The following is an 18,506-nucleotide window of genomic DNA, read 5'->3' as shown; positions in this document are numbered from 1 at the left end:
TTTTGAGAATAGGTGTCTCAGAAGAATCTTGGTTGTGCGGTAGTTTAACTTTGTAAGGAATGAAGTAATAAGAGAACGGACGCAGCAAACTCCGATGACAACAGTCATAAAGCGGAGGCGATGCGATTGGCTTGACCATGTGCTGTGGATGCCTTCTGAGAGACTTAACCACGCTTGCCTACTTATCAAGGCATCGGGTTCTCGACGTCCTGGACGTCCACTGCTGACTGTTCGTCGGACGAACCTGACTTCGGAGAATGCACAGAAGCTAGCAGCCGACAGAGATGCTTAAAGGATCTTCATGGACACCATATGCATCAACTAGGGAGCGCACATGGAATGATGATGATGATTTCAAAATATGTCGTAATTTGCTAAATGTTACACGACGCGCGACGTTACAACACCGTCTGTAGACATATTTTTTAGCACAGTCTTTTAAGAATTAACGACTTAAAAGTCACCATAATAGTTATATTATAATTAAGGTTTACGTTACAACGTGAATCGTTTAGCAAATATACGGCTGTGAAATACACAACTCTCAAAATCGCAAACAGATATCGCCCGTAAAGAGTACAATAAATTAAGTACACCAGCATCTGTCGGCTATGTTGATCATTCAGATCTACATAACGGATTATCTCGTGAACTAGACTGAGTATGGTAAGCGCCGTGTAAAGTAAGAGCCTTCGTTAAGGATCGCATAAACAAGTAGGGTTGAAACTTTTCGAATTCGCTAAATCTACAAGTTTGCATAAGAAATTCAGAGAAGCGTACACCAATGGGTCTAATTAAATTTAATACCGCGCCGCTGTAGACCTCGTACACGAGATCTCCCCCCTCCTCCCACTGCGGCATCCTCTGCCCGCCCCCCGCCCCGTTCCCGTTCTGGCAGTGGACTCCCGAAACTGCAACTCCTCGACTTTGAAATTATGTTCTCTTTACATAACATTTATTTCGCTACAAAGGGAAATAAGTTTAAGGCAAGATTTAGATATGATGTCAAAACCTTAAACAATACTTAATTCTCAGTAGTAGTTTACTATAATTTATTATGAACCAATGTAGGTACCTATAATCAGCTTTTTTTTTTTAAATGAGTTAAACGTCACTCGTGTTTTGTTCCTATAATAACGAGCTCGAATAAACTTTGATTTAAAAAAAATATATTCGCAGAAATAAAATATAATGTTTGATAAATTTTATTGGGGAAAGGTGTTAAAATAAATATATTTACGAGTTCTCAAATAATATAATACGGAAAAAAAATAAAAACTCGTTAGGGATATATTGTAAAGAATTAATTCATATGCGTAGGTACGGTATGATAATTAGCCCCGTTTTATGCCGCACACTTACAATGTTGTCATAACTGCTTTTTCCGAGCTAAGGTTGAACAACCTAGCGGGACAATTTTTTCTCTCTCTTAAAAATCCGTTGTCGACGAAGGTCAAATTTCCAGGTGTGATTCCCGAATCTTTAACGGAACGTGGCCAACTCGAATCAGGAGATGTCAGCCCAAACCAACCCGGGGGGCGTCAAAACTTTTTTTGTTGTTTTATTTTTTGCTATCGCGCGAGCTCCAAGATCGATTTTCTTACATTTTTGTTTCATTTTATTCAAACAGGCCACGTGAACCACTTGACTACGTGAAAACCTAACCTCAACCTTTCACCTTTATATTTAATTATTAAACTCCTTTATATATTTACATTTCGAAGATAAAACGATTTACTATTTACTCAGCGAGATGCCAGGAAGCATTAATCGCTCTACAATTGACAAAACTCCAACGTAATGCCTTCAAACTTGACAGACAAAAGTTCATTCTAAGGTGGTGTCAAATATTCCAAAAGAAAATAATATATACAGAAAAAAATCACACAATGACCGTATGAGTTGAATATTCCAGACGTTTTCAAAGGCAATCCGTTAAAATAATAATTACGCTGGAAACGTGGATAAAGTCACGTCAACCACAGGACTAGAAAGCATAACTTAATGCTAGGAACAAATTCCATTTTATTAAATTTGAATGAAAAGTTGAATACATAAAATACCTACATCAGGAGAACATTTAAAAGAACTAAATTTCTGATTATATTTTAGTATCTATCTGCACGTTATTTATTTATAAAATACATTTTGTTTGGTAAATTTAAATAATTCAATAATCCTTTTGTTTTATCTTTGATTCTTGTTTCATGACTCCGAGGGCCACGCAATTCATATGGATCGAGCACTGTAAATATCTTCTCATGTTAATTATTTAGAATGTTTCTTTAGTGATTTCTTTATTGAACTTCCCTACTCCTAGGCGACTTCTCTTCTTAGTGAGGTCTTATTTGCTTTTGACTGAGCTAGACGGTGAACACAGGGGCATTTGTGGGTATTCTTATGGAAGGGTAGTCTTTTTACGGTTGATACTTGCCAAGCTGGCAATCCATACAATGTAGGTGATCTTCTGAGCATCTACACGCGTAGGGAAAGCTAGTAATATGTGTTAAAATATAAATATAATTTAAGGTCAAGTCATGTTATGCCTCGTCGGGTCATTATTTGCTTTTTAATGTTGATTTAGATGTAGACATTATTTGCTTTTTAATGTTGATTTAAAATTTAAATTTAATATATTTTTTAAATACTCGGGTAAGTTATTGTAGTGTCTAAGTCCATTGAAAAGTGTTTTTAACCGTCCTACATTTGTCCTTGCTTTTTTAATATGGTAGTGTTGTTATCTGGTATTTTATTTATGTATCTCAGCATTTTTGGTTACTGTTACGACATCGTCTTGTATATTTCCCAATGCAATTTTGTGTGAAATCTCATCTTCTCAATATATACATTTTGTCATTATAAAATTTGAAAGTACAAGAGTCTATTTCCGTGTAACAGTCTGCCATTATAATATATCGTGTGTACGCTGGAAAACTGTCAATATAAGGCCATTTAGGGGAAAAACAAAGAAGAATATCGTATTCTCCGTTGGGGCAAAATAAATGAGATATTATAAATAATAAATATGTTAATGCTCGGAAGCTTCACGATAAACCGCCAACAATATTCCGAGACACGAAATATAGCAAAAGGAGGAAATTACTAAAAATATATCGAGAGACAAGGGATCCATTACGGGAAGAACTTCGGACTACGAGAATAGGATGAAACAATACAACGTTCTATCTAAGGAAAATCCTAATAGCGTACGTACCTGTCACAAAACGGTAATTCTTTTTTTAAATATTTAATCCATGAACTGGCATCGTCATAAATAACGAGTAATTCGATCAAATTGTCGATTTGTTATTTTTTACAAACCTAATTATGTATCGTGTACCTATTGTAACTATGTATCAAATTTACATAAAATAGATTTGTTTTTAACCACCCATTTTAAAAATATTTTTTACCAACCGGTTTCGAAGGTTCACGAGCTTTTATCCTTATCTTTATCACGGTATAATTTTGTAATTTTTTAAATGAAATTTATTTATAAACCCTTCCGGATTACATGCATTTAACCAAATACTATTTCTTTTTAAAATTTATATTCAGTGTAAGTGATAGTATTATCATCTTTTGTAAAGGTTGTTGTCTGAGACTTTTTTTTAGTTTTAATAAATTTTATACTATTTTATTTTAACAAGTGTCTACTGAATATTAAATTTATGATAAATCAAAATATGGAGCTTCGGGTGTAATCAAATATAATGAATAACCAAAAAGTTAGGTTATCAAATATAAATCGTATAAAAAAAAATTATATAACGAATAGTTAAAATTATAAAAAAATCTCATCAGTCGTGTTTGTGTTCACCAACCTTAAATAATGACTTTTATTTTGATATGTTCAGTCACATTTGAAATTTTGGAAACGTCGCGCCGTCGGCGTCGAGACTAGAGACGGAGACGGGGACGGGAAAGGGGAAGATATGACAAACAGAAGTGATGATGGAATAAAGAAGTGTCGGCGCGGTCAGGAGTGGCCTCCTCGGGGCGCGGGGGAGGGGGGCGGGGGGTACAGTGCCACCGGAAGATCGAAGCACGTCTCGACATTTCCTATATTATTTATCCCGGCCGATATGGGCCGCCGTGAGCTGAATTTCAGATTGGATTCCCGCGGTTAACAAATACTAACTCTGCGGGTGCGGAGACACAAATCTGCCGGGACGGTGGCGGCGGCCGGGCAGGAGGGGGGGGGGGCAATCACTACTTATCGGCGGCCCAATTTATTTGGAAACTTCCTTTCCCTCGTTTTTACTCAAATCGAAATTTTCGAGTCGGGAAAATCTCCGTCGGATCGCGTACACCCGGCGGAGCCTCGCCCTCTCTCCCTCGCACCGGAGGCGGCCGCGGCCGTAACAAGAAAAGAGAGCCTAGAACAACGTTTATTCGACACCCTACGCGCTCTTTATCCGAGTACCTACTCTAATACACACTTTCCGTGCATTATCCTCTCCTAGTTCCCCTCGTACGGCGGGATGCGGCTGATCTCGGCGATTGTACTTCTACTGTTATGGTAATGTATCGACATAAAGAACCGACTCGCTCCCGCTTCGAGTCGGAAGATACGCGCGGTAGTCGAGCGCTTATTAAAACGAAGTAATATCTCGCTACAATCACTACCGATTAGTGGGTAGGTACGTATATTAGTGTTAAAGAACACTGTCAGGATCAGCGTAAGATAAATTCCGTTCCTAACTCCGCCACACGAGGAATTACGATAGTCGAGTCTTAATCCCGGGGGATTAGTCGCGGTTTAGGGACGCTGTACTTCGGTTGATTGTGAATAATTATCCCTGTACAAACACAGTTAATAATGGGATTGGACCGAGAGCGGAAACACTGCGCGGTCGCGAACTCCCGATATGCCCATTGGAATTTACCAGCGAAGCTTGTTTTACTTAATTACCACTGCCACTGTGCCGAGGAAGTTCAGCTTTCTCGCAGACTGCTTACGAATCCTTACTAACGGACGAATGAAAACCATTTCGCTAAAACATAACTGTATCCAGGCGGGTGAACTCTGCGTGAAGCAGAACCAGAACCCTGGACTCGAATGAGGAAATCGAGTGGAGATAAGTCCGCCTCGTCGTGTAAAAGTCGGCGCGTTCGTCTAGGGTACTGGGTTCGATTCCTAGCTCATAGATTTTAAAGGTCGGTCCCTGGACTGGTGGCGGAAGCGTAAGACTGATCACCTAAGCTTCGTGTAACAGATGATCCAAATACGTGCATATGGTTTACAAATAAAGTGCCCTACGCAGCACTGGGGGTGAAAGGAGGAGTAGTGATGATGAAAACATAACTTGCCAAATAACTTATTTCCGACTGTGCGGTGAAATTTTCTGACGTGGGTGGCTTTTTTTCAATATCAATCTGCGAAGGAACATTTCGCTTCGATTCTCCGTAAGTTTCGCATTGTGACGACATAAAACTGAGAATTTTCGCGAAGCAAAACTTGGAACGACCAGGGAAATCAAACACAAAGCTATTGTGCACATAAAATAAGCTCATTGAGCACAGCTCGGTCGTGGGAGGAGACTCGGAGTTGTTAAATCACGTAGTTTGTTTATTGCGGGTCCTCTTTGGGAAAGTTGGCAAGGCAGTTAATAGTTTAGTCCTGAGGGAAGATACGGCCGGGATGTAGAGGAAGTTCGGCTAATCGAGACGTATGGGAACTATTACTGAATACTCCACCCGCCGGGAACTTGCACTATAGAAGCCTAAACTCAATTTTGTAACACAAAGCCGTAGTTATATTAACCTTGACTATTGCACAATTCGCCAAAAATTAACTGAGTTAGTGCCAGATTTTGTTTCAAATATATTTTCAGCTCTTTCAATTCAAAATTCAACCAGTGCGAATGTCGAAAACTACTTAATGATTTCTATTAATCTAAAAATATTAATTCGTATTACCGGAAACGTATTTTAAAAATATTTTTTGGACATGATAGTAAAACAAAAATAATATCATTTGTGCGGAATTTAATAAAATTGCACGTTATGAATTAGTTTATTTTTGTCGACAACATTTTGAGTTTGTCCGAATGTTTGTAGACAGGGACTGGATTTCACCTCCTAGGGAGTTGTTAAGAAACATGCTCTCCATTTCTGTTGTGTTATGTTAATCTTCATATCCTCCTAGAGAGTCAGTTCCAATCCTTGTCTACAAACATTTGGATACATTCAAAACTGTATATTTTAATAAAACTAACTGGTCCAAAAAGAAATATTAAAACTGAAAAATATTTTCAGGTATTGCTTAGCATTTAGCAGTGGCGAGGGGTGATTTTTTTTACAGGTAAACTAAAAAAAATGTGTATCTACATATAGGCACAAATAAGCCATATATAAATGGGTTTTTTTGTTCTGTGAACTTTATATCAGTGCTTCAGCTGTTGACAATAGAAGATTATTACCAATAATCTATCAAATCAACTCCAACATCAATTATTATTGACTTCGCAATATATCTTTATATATATATTTAATTCCTCTGTACGTGTGATGTCACCGTACTCCTCCTAAACGGCTTAACCGATTTACGTGCGGTTTTCATAGAAATATAGATCTTTGCGCTGTTCGTGTTCGTAGATATTAAAATATTTAATCGAATATGTAAAAAAGAATTTAGGAGCAAAAATGTTTTATTCATCGATCTACCAGGGTTGCATTTGCACAGAGATTCATTTGACTGAATTATTTCACATACTAGGCAACGCCTGAAAACAATTTTCCAATTTTAAAACTTCTTCTTGGACCAATTGGTTTTATTACAATATTTGAGTTTGATTAAATTTAATCCATAATCCAGTCTTTTGTCGACAAACATTTGGACAAACTTTATATGTTTATTTTAAGAACATTATTTCATTATTTTTTAATCTAAATTATTTTTAGCCCAGCACCGTTTAGACTTTTTACTAGAATAAAATTTTTATCAAATACACTTACCTGTGTCGTCATAATTCACAAATTGTTTCGTGTATCATGAACACCCCGAACAGATTTTGTAGAACAAGGAAGAAAAGGTGACGTCACAAGTAAAAATAAAAGTTTGCAGAGTTATAAATTATCTAATTTCCTAAATGAGAAAGTATAGTATTTTATGACTCTGAAATATATTTTTAAAAACAAAATGATAATATTTCAGTTAGTTACAAAAAAGGCGTTTTATTGAGAGGACATGCGTGGTTGGGATTTTGGATAAATTGAATTAAATTTGAACATTGTTTTTCTGTTATTCTCTCAAAAATGCTTCCCCGATATTGTGCAAAAAGACAACTGCACGTCGTACTGGTTAACGATGCGTAGTAATAGGTATTCCATTTAATTACAAAAATGTGTTTTATCAAGAAGATACTTATGATGACATTCTTGAGTCAGTAAGCTTTAGCGTTGCGCATGGCCATAGTGGCGAGCGTTTTGCGGCGCGGCGTGGGCGGGGTAAACTCAAACATATGGTAACAAGTGTAGGGTCCATAGCGCTTTTTTAGAAAAATACTTTATCGATATGACATCGACATCCTAAATGAATTATTATTTTTTTAATATTTCCCAAACTAGCAGAAAGTGATGACTTACCTTGGGTTTCCACGAAGTGCAGCATGATGAAGAGCATTAAAGCCATTGTTGTTGGACAGGGTGACGTCAGCTTGGTGGTCCAGAAGAAGGGTCAGCATATCGTCTCTCTTCTTGGAGATGGCGTCATGGAGAGGAGTGTCTCCCTCGGAGTCCTAAAAGACGGCAATCATTACTAAAGTTGACCAAATGTTTAACAACCACATCGGCTCCTCAGATCCATCCGATCCAAAACACGGATGTTCACACATAGGCAATCTAATGGAATACGTATTATCAGGAATCAGAGCAAATACATAGGCCTGAATCGTGCCTGAGTGTCATTTTACATTCAGGTTCAGTGTCGAAATACGGCGTTTATTGGCAAAAAATAAAAGCAAATGATGCAATACAAAATAAAACAAAATAATTACAGGCAAACGCCGTTTTACGCCGGGGTTGCGTTCTGAGACACCCCGGCGTAAAAAAAATCGGCGTAAAATGAACACAAATATAATGGAAGATTAAGGTCATGGGTTCCATGTCAAAATTCTAAGAACAATGTAACATATTTATTTAATACATATCCAAAATAAATTATAAATGTATTTAATAAATACAGTTTGCATTCGTTTACAAAATAAACAATAATATCTTGATATTATTTTTATATATAATATAATAATATACAATCTTGATAGTTTTTTTTTATAATAAATACTAACTCACCAGTTTGTCGGTACTAAATTGAATTCTCACTTTTTTTTTAAAAAGCATCCAATTTCATTTTCTTTGATTGTTGATTTCTTTCTTGCAGAATCATAGCATAAACTACAAATATTTTAATTATCTTTTTTTACTTAAATAATAATTTTTTAAAATATATATTTTTATATTTTATTCAGAAAAACAACAGCAATACAAAAAAATATACACAACATTATAAAAAAAAAACATAAAATAAAACAAAATCAGTTTTCCAGATAAATACAATTATAAAAATCCAGTTCAGTTAGATATGGATTCATAGAAGTGCATGTGTGCGAGTTTTTTTGCGTGAGGATGCGTGTGTAAAAAAGTGGAGTGCCAAAAAAGAGTCTGGCTCTTGTGTTTGGCAAGTTTACAAAATAACATAAAAAAGAAACAAAAAATGCAAAACAAAATAATAAAATAAATAAAAAATTAAACAATTTCAAAAATTGAGAAAATAACTCACTTTTTTTTAAAAATAAAAACCCAAAATCTATAAACACAGGCACATATTAAACATACATCTTTATTTTTAAAATACAGTTAATGTTAATTATGTTAAGAAACTTTTGTTTAATTTATCCTTAAATTTTCCGTAATTTATTTCTTGACGTAGATTTTGTGGTAAATTATATATAATATTTTTCCATATCGTGGCCTAATGGTCAGTGCGTTTGCTTACCATACAAGAGGTTTCGGGTCGGATTCCCGGCACGGCTGAAATGAAATATTTATTTAAAAAGGTGTCATTACATTGGAATATTTCATAGCCCCTGGAATCGCACCTGAAGCATAAGTCCGATCATCTTACCTTCATGTGACAAAATTTTTATCAAGATAAGCTACGGTTATTACTTTTATTATTTATTTATTTACTTTTTACAAATAAATACATTACAAAAAATAACGTAGGCCCTAACTCTATGAAGCCCTGTGTTGAGTTGGAATACAACATAGTGAAAAGTGGAAGCGTGCATATTATTATTATCATGGATTACTTCTATACCTCAAGGGGCTCTCTGTACAAATTAATTCTAATAATATTAATTTCAACTGAAATTTTATAATTTAAATAAAACCATTAATTTTGTTATCACATATTACGGATTTATTCAAATGATTTAAAGAACAAGTCGGTTTTAAGTTATTTCCGAAACATCACTCTTACAGTTTCGCACTTCAGCTGGGAGAGTACTGCACGACATAGTCCTGCCAACGTACTGACGCAGTGCCCAATTCATTATTCACCCGGTCCGGAAAAAAACGATAAATATATATTTTTTTTAATTGTTTAATTATTGTACAAACGTTTTTAACAACATATCATGTTAATATATTTTATTTTATTTTTTTACTGTGAATAAATAGACAGAACAATACACAAATGATTATTTTTTTCAAATACAAAAAAAGATTTCTTATTATTAAAACAAATAATTTAATTTGTGAACCATTACCTAAAAGCAGCAAGTAACTTGTAATATAAAAATTAGAATCGAATTGCGGTAGAGTAGGAACCACGATTCTTAAAACCGTTAGGCCACAAAACTACCAAGGGACAGTAACCTAGGTCATCTAACCAATTATGGCATATTATCTTTTTAAAATAAAATCTCCGTCTTGAGAGTTGGATCCAGAACTATTTACAAAATAATGTTGATTTTTACCAGTATTAACAATTGCGAAGACGCTTGCCTCAAGGATGGGGGTTCCGGTTTCGATCCCGGAAAGAGTCGCAATAATTAAATGTTTATTTTTTCTCAAGACTAGGAATTCCCCTCACTTCTGTTCAATGTACTTCATAGTCCTAACGCTCCTATATACCTCCGTGAAAAATTTCATCGCTTATCAGATCATGGTTTACCTCTTCGTTCTAATTCTCAAAGCACTCTCTTAATACCCATCCACAATTCCTCTTATCTTTAAACCATAGTGTCCATGCGGCTCGACTGTGAAATCATCTCGCATCCACGATCAATGATGTTACTACAGTATCTCTGTTTTAATCTCGTCTGAAGAAACATCGCCTTTCTCAAGCTCAATCTCTCCTCCTTTCCTCTTTCATTGCATTGATTTAAGGAAATTTATATACAAATACACTTATATCTATTTTTATATATATTAAACTTTTTTATTTTCTATTGAATATGTTTTACCAATTGAATCATAAAAAATAAACTTTTATTTTATTGGTTGGTTGGAAGAAATTACCATTTGGCAAAAAGCTTGCCAATGTTCAATTAACGTTAAGGACAAAAAGTAAAATAAATAAAAATTAAATAAAAAAATAAAATGTAAGCTCTGATGTATTTTAGTCTCTTGGCCTGTAGTAAAAAAAACAAAAATATGAGTAAATGAGTATAATACTCAAAAACTTAAAAAAGGTTTTTTTCAAATTGCCAATCATATATAAATAGCCATTACTTTTATATAATATAACCTTAGACGAGTGAGTATAAGATTCCACCTTACCTGAACAGATGATCAAAATACGCTGCATTTAATTTACTTATGTAGAGCCCTACTCACAGCCGGGCGCGAAAAGGGAAATGATAATGAAATAAATAATAAAGAGATGGTTAGTGGTTCTGTGGTAGTGTCGCGGACCACAAATCCAGAGGTTCAAGGTTCACAACAAGGTTATGTGAGACTTACTCAAAATGCCCACAAAATGAAATAAAATAAATCGTTAGAGCGCCAAAAGGATTTTTTTAATAAAAAAAAGTTTATACATTACCAATTTAAATCTTGTATTGGATATCGCGACCCCGATTTCACATTTTCCATACTGGATATCACGACCCTCGACCTCCAACCCCCGCCCCCGGTATAACAATATAGGAAATCGTTTTTCTCCTCTCAGAACGATTTCTATCTACTACGCATTGTGAGTTATTGCCACTTACAGAAGGGAAGATACTCTATACTAGAATATCAACCTTACACGCAACGGTTTGTATAAATACACGAGCTAAATCATTTACCTACATAATATGAGAACAAGAATTGTAATTTAAAATATAGAAAAAGACGCCGTATATAACCACGAAAACAGTATTAATAATGTTTTTTTGAGATGTACAAATCATTGTTAACAAATACTGTAATAAATCTTTATAGGGTTGGTTGATTTTTGCGTATTTTTTTTTAATAGAATGAATACGTATCATTTTCAGATATTTTTACTAAATAATAATTTTTAACAAATGACATAGTAACACTTTCTGGGTCCGGGCGGATTAAGAATACAGTTTAGTGTATGAAAAAGAACCAGTATCCCCGACGAGTTGTGACCGGAATGTTTTTGACCTGATGGCTACTTTTATGGAAAAATCCATAATTTATATATAATGTTAGTATTAGAGCAGACATGGGAATAGTATACTCTTTCGAGAATTAAAATTTAAAAAATAAAATTGAATCGGATTGTGGTCCCGTGGCTAGTGTTGCGGACTCACGGATCAGAGGTCCGAGGTTCGAACCCCAACTCGATTTCCATTTTCTTATAGTGAGTTATTTACAATTCGTTGAAAATGATCACCAAAACTGAAATGTTTGGGTAAATTATAAGAACGCTAATATTTCTGTTTTTTATTTTAAAAATAAGTATATATATACAATAAAAATATTTCAAAATGACTTAGTGTTCGAAAGAATAAAAATACACAGTTATGTTTCTAAAATTATATACGACAAACGTTCTTCGCATCCAGCAGTTGCATCGCATTCTGTAGGTCCTATTTCCGGGAACTTTTTCCAACAAACCCGGCGTTATTTTCGAAATGGTCCGTGGTATATTGGCTTCCAATGCTTTAATATTGATTTGTTTTCATAGACGATGGACTTAGCCCCATAGGAAATAATCCAATGGCGTCAAATCACAGGATCGTGGGGACAATTAATAGGACCATTTCTCGAAGTAATGTTGTTGCCAAACTTGTCACGTAGTAAATTCATGGTTTCGCGAAGAGCCCAATACGTTTGGCGAACACTGATTTTTAAAGAAAATTTCCACGATTTGCAATTGAACCGATCGATGTTAAAAGAGCACAAGCACATAGACTCAAAGTTTGAGAAAATCGATAAAAACTGTCTCTTAATTTTTTTTTAAGGAACTTGTCATATTTTTAATTAATAATTTGGTATAAATAAGTTTCTTTTATTACATTTTTTTTTATCCGCGGACTTTTTCCTTTTTATCATCTAAATATTTTTCTAACAAAAGAAACATTTGAAATTATTTTTTATTATTTTTTCAGTAAAAAAGTATTACAATTCGGTGGTTACAATATTAAGTCTACTTCCTACATTTTATATCTAAATTCAAAGTAATTCAATGTAAAAAATAATTACAAATATTCTAGAATGATTTATAGTTCTCATTTATTTTCTACCATCTCGTCAACATCGTGATCACATTCGACGGTCTAGGTTAGCAGAATTTTGTTGCCACTTTCTGACCAGATTCTCCTCTTTATCCATGTTGAAATGACTTAAATATCCTGCAGCGTGTCACGTTGGATTTTTAAGATAAAACCACTAAATTGACAGCTGCCGTATTGCCAGGACACTCATAAAGTATTGCGACTGAGTAAAAAAAAATATGAATAAATAAATAAAATAAGTTTTAAAAAAAAAGATACACGTAAAGTCGAATAGAAAATCCAGAAGAGTCGCAATTAAAAAATATTACTGAAATCTTTTTGATAAAAAATACAATTTATATATATGGTGTAAAGTACTATGTTTTATGTTTCTTTTATAATGTTTTCTTACTATTTCGGATGAACGAGTATTAACTATGTATGATATTATGTATTGTCACAAAAATGTTTTTTTTTACGTACGGTCCCAAATGAGTTTTTTAATAACTCCCGGGAGTATAATTTGTACTTTTTGTATTTTATGTTTTATTAATAATAAAAAATAAAAATAAACTAAAAAAATGTTTTATTCTAATTCCATGTTAAAAGGAAACTTATCAATAGACTAGTCTTCTTTTTACATCAAAATCGCTGTAACAATTTTCTACTTTGTTAGATTAGACCCTTTCGGGGGTTAAAGGTCATAAGGGCGAAACTACAAAAACACAGTTTTGAGATAAATGATAAAACAGTTTTCAAAAAATAATACTGTCTTTTAAGGGTAACAAATAAAGAAAATAAAAAATACAGTTAATAGAGCATAAAATGTTTTAGAGACAAAAATATGAAACTACGCTTTCGTCTATATGACCCTAACTTACGCTTACATTAGTAAATTAACAAAATGATGTAAAAGGTGTTTTATTCTTCTGACTTTAAACAAAACGCTTCATTTGTAGTTTCACACAAATTTATCTAGGTAACTACTTATCGGATGAGTTTCATCTTTTTGTCACTAACAGGATATTTTGTTTGGATATCAGATTAGTACTTAACACAAAACAGCATTTTTCGTAGTTTCGCTCTTATGACCCTAAGCCCCTGCTTTATTGTTAGATATTGAATAAGGAGTAAAAGATATGAATTTTAAAAATAATATTACATAAAAATGTCGAAATCACCAAAAGTGTGACTTGTGCCCTTTTAACATGAATCGATCAGTTGTGTTCATAATTTAAATATTGTCACAGAGTACAACTGGAAAATAAATTTTAAAAAAACTGGCATCATTAGTTTGACAAGAGACAGTATTATCAATCAAAAGTAACACGAAAACACGTTATTTCTGGTAAAATATTTTTAGATTTAAAGGTTTTGTCAAGTTCACGAGATTTTATACATGAGACGAAATTGTAGGAGATAGGCGTGACAGAAGTGCTAATAGTGAAATTTGAAATTATTGGTTGATGGGATACTCTTAGTTATTGGTCTACCTGTTCTATATTTATTTAATATTTTTTACAAAATTGCCAAGAATTTCTACCAAGAAGTTTCACTAGCTAATTTGAATATTTTTGCTAAACCCATAAATAATTTGTTCGTTCGTGTTTATTTTGTTAACAATGTTATATTTTGTCTGCGTTCTTGTTATTTTATTTAGTAAATAAGTTGATAACGAAATTGATCACGAAATTAATAAAGATAAAAACTTCTTTGATTGAAACTGTCATTGATTTATTCAAAGAATCACTCTACACACTCCACATCATTCGCTAGTCTTTAGATGTTTAAACATACATATATTTGTAATTTTTTCAACAATGTTTTGAGTATGTCCAAATGTTAGTCCAGACAGGCTAGATTTCCTCCCTAGGGAGTTATTCTTATATAAAATTGTTGCAACAGGGGAAACATTTTTAAGAAGGGAATATGGAAGTCTAGGCATTTACGTGGCTTATGACCTGTCGTTGGCCTTTACCAGCCTACCTTCTCAAAAATATTTTCCCTTTCGTTGCAACAAATTTAGATCTTATTTTTTTTAATTAAACCAGCCGACGACAGTTTATAAGCCAAATAAACCCGGTTGTCATCCCGCGACTGGTGTCGCTGACTAACGGAGCAGAGGTCCGAGGTTCGAACCCCGCCCTGCCGCAACTGAATTCCCATTTTCAAATGGAAAATTCCCTCCTAAATTAAATTATTTGTTTTTTTATTTTTTTTACTTTGCTGTTTATTTCTTGCACCACAGCAGGCGAACAGGCCCACTTACTGGGTGAATGACAGCACATAACACCCAAGTTTGAGAAAAACCATATTCAATTGCTGCGATCTCACCGGGAATCGAACCCGGAATCATCCGCGAGGCGAGCGCCTTGTTTTACACCACGAAATTTAAACATAAGAAATAAAATTGTCTTCACGTCAGAAAAACACTTTTCTTGGATTAAATTAATCTTATCATTTAAAAAAAAAATAATCAAAAATGTTTCCTCGATATTTTTATAAAGTTTACATTTTCTAAATCTCAATTTCATTACGGTATTAACTGAAAGAAATCATTCAATTCGACTGCGTTTTGTCAAAACGTATGAAATCGCAAAAAAAAACACATGCGGGTTAAAAAGAAATGGAAAAAATAATACAAAGGTAGGGTGAAATGCGTAATGATTACCCAGCCTATACTGATTGCCCGCTATCACTTTGATCGTTCTATTTTCAAAAGCGCGTGTATATAATTCATTAAAATATTTAGGATGCCTCTATCGTCACAATTCAAACAAAAAACTGCTTTACCAACAAAAACCGTGGCGCTGCTGGGGTGTGAAAAGAGATTTAATAAATCCATTGTCTTTTTTTCTCTGTATTAGGTATTTCTTACGAAACTTGTAAACATTTTACATTGTCAAATATATTTTGAGTTTATTTGAATTTCTGTAGACAAGGACTGGATTCAACTCCCTGAGGAGCTATTTATATTAACATATTACAGCAGAGATGAAGAAAATTTAATAAAAGGTAATATAGAAAACTAGGCATCTACAGGGCTTATGACCTGTCTGTTGCCTAGTATGTAGGTGAAATAATTCAATTAAATAAATCTCACCCGTATAAATAAAGGTTTTAGCTCTTTGACTTCACAAACATCAACAGATGAAAGAATTGAAGGAATATAGATGTTTGAATATGGGCAGAATGGTGAATGTTACGCAGCGTGTGTAAAGTGGCTATTTAAGCCAGCCATTGACAGGTCATAAGCCCTGTAGATGCCTAGACTTTTATATTACCTTCCCTTAAATGTTCTTCATCTCTGTTGTAATATGTTAATTATCAAATATGTTTTTAGCTAGCTTTATGCAATTCTTCTAGCAAAATATGCTCCAATTCGGCATAACTTTTTCATTCCTAAAACAAACCATGCAAGCTATAAGTCTCTGTGATAAATAACAATAATGTCTAATGCAATGATTGCCCAGGTATAATGTGTGTGAATATCTCATTAATAGTCGCAACTAATCAATTTTTTGTTTGGGATTCTGACATTAAATTGTCATTTTAAATTGCTACAAGTATTATGGCAAAGAATCGGAAAAATGACAATTTAATGTCAGAATCCAAACAAAAAATTGATTAGTTTGAGAAAAAAGAGAATATTCACACACCATTTTACCTGGGAAATTCATAAAAATTCCTATCACAGAGACTTATAGCTTGCATGGTTTGTTTTAGGGAATGAAAAAAAAGTTATGCCGAATTGGAGCATATTTTGCTAGAAGAATTTCCATGAAAATCGCGTTCCCCAGTTTCCAAGGAAACATATCCCAGAAAACATGGAAATATAATTATTTTGTCATGTGTGTTTCAAAGTAACAGATTCTGATGATTAAATTCAATTTGATGATATGGAAGATGGTGAAAAGTATCCTTTTATTTTCGAAGAGAAACAAAAAAGTGTTTTACGTTAAAGAGATTTTTTATCAATTGTTTTTATACGGGAATACTAGTAAAGTGGGCAATCACTGTGATTTCAAGAGATTTTATTTATTGTTTTAAAAAAAGACACTATGTTCGACTGGAATAAATTTAATACAAAACCACAGGAAAAGAACCCAACAGAATATAAACACTCGTTCAGCAACACAAATTAACTGTATTGTCCCATTTGTATCTACCGCCTTTGGTAAAAAGCAGGACAATGTAATTGCTCCAAAAATATTTAATGATTTATTGCCAAATATAAAAGACTCAAATTGTAAAAATTTTAAAATAAAAATAACTGCACATATAAATAGTGTAGCGAGAGATTTTTTTGAAAAATATGTGTAAATCAATAAACGTAGTACTTTACATAATTGGTACACATATTATTTATATTTTTATATATTTCATTGCTTTATATTTGTTTTATTATATATTATACTATATTATTTATGTTTAAGTAACATGTATTCTTGGCACATATATATACTTTATATTTGTATAATAATGATTATTAATTTCTTACATTTGATTAGCTAGGCATTTATAATAAAGTAGTTTTAGAATTTCTTTTTTATGTTATTGTTTTATTAGTATAGGACTACTTACGCTCTAAAGATAAAAAAATCTACATCTTAGAACAGGCTGTGCCATGTTAGATGGAGACTATCATAAACAGAGAACACTCCGTTTTCATTTTACATTAATTGGTTTTATATAGATTCCCTGTTATTAAGTATGTATATATTTTTTTTTGCAATAAATTTATAAATAAATAAAATAAACAGGAGGTAAATAAATAAAGATTTCATATTCGACTGTTTTATTGCCATCGGGTGAGTAAGTACCTACAACCAATCGAAATCAAAATTTTCTTATGCTGGCAATCATAACCTACACAATTAACGTATTTTTAAAATGGATAAAAACAGACAAATCGACAGTATTTTTAATACAAATATTTGTTAACGCATAAAAAATTTCAATCGTCTATTACGAGAAAAAATACTAGTATAATAGGTACGAACTATACATAAATTTGAATATGTGAATCAAAAACTAACAAAACTTGACGTAAAAATGTTCAACATTTACATTTTAATAGAATTGGTGTACGAGTTTTTTTATTTATCTACGTGTTTATGTACATGAACTATTGCACTTAATGCAAATATTCCGCATGCGATCTGTGGCATGTCAGCCTTCAGTTGCTCTCGAACTGACACTTCAGGATAATAAAGTAACAAATTACAACAGGGATGGAGAATACCTTAAATAAGGGAATATGGAAGTCTAGGCATTTACAGGGCTTATGACCTGTCATCGGCTGGTTTAAGTGGCCACTTTACACACTGTGTAACATTCACCATTTTGCCTATGTTTGAACATCCATATTTCTTCAATGTTTCCATCTGTTGGTTTCAGTGAATTTAAAGAGGCGAAACCTTTATTGTTGCGAAGAGATTCATCTAACTGAATTATTTCACATACTAGGCAACGCTTGAAAACAATTTTCCAATTTTTAAACTTCTTGGACCAGACCTCTTTTGTCTACGAACATTTGGACAAACTCAAATATTGATAATAAAGTAGGCTCCGGTGGGAAGGTGCAGCCGACCCTTACAAACACAAACTTAATCTCGAAATATGGCATTAAATATGAAAATCTCGTAAAACTAATATTTCCCGCACAAGGGTCACTTAAAAAAAACAATACGCAGTTTACGTAAATTTACATTTTATTATAAGGATACTGGAATAAAATAAACGTTAAAAAAGAAATAATCCGACCGAAAAGGATTATTCGGAGAAAACAAAACAAAGCCAAGGAAAGTTATGTCCGAAACCTTT

General features: G+C 33.3%; 1 protein-coding gene across 1 annotated transcript in view; it reads right to left on the bottom strand.

Moving 5' to 3' along the window:
* Positions 1–7,062: 7,062 nt before the first annotated feature.
* mib1 (E3 ubiquitin-protein ligase mind bomb 1) overlaps positions 7,063–18,506 on the bottom strand; it is a 59,409-nt gene continuing 47,965 nt past the window's right edge. The window contains exon 11 of the mRNA XM_088233990.1: positions 7,063–7,742. Coding sequence (XP_088090116.1) covers positions 7,587–7,742 — 156 coding nt within the window. The 3' untranslated portion in view covers positions 7,063–7,586. The remainder of the gene's footprint in view (positions 7,743–18,506) is intronic.

Source organism: Micrasema longulum, unplaced genomic scaffold, assembly GCF_059751315.1.
Source record: "Micrasema longulum isolate JH-2025_06_02 unplaced genomic scaffold, ASM5975131v1 h1tg001171l, whole genome shotgun sequence".
Classification (NCBI taxonomy): domain Eukaryota; kingdom Metazoa; phylum Arthropoda; class Insecta; order Trichoptera; family Brachycentridae; genus Micrasema; species Micrasema longulum.
Note: the sequence above shows the minus strand (reverse complement) of the source record. Positions and strands in the feature narration are given on the sequence as shown.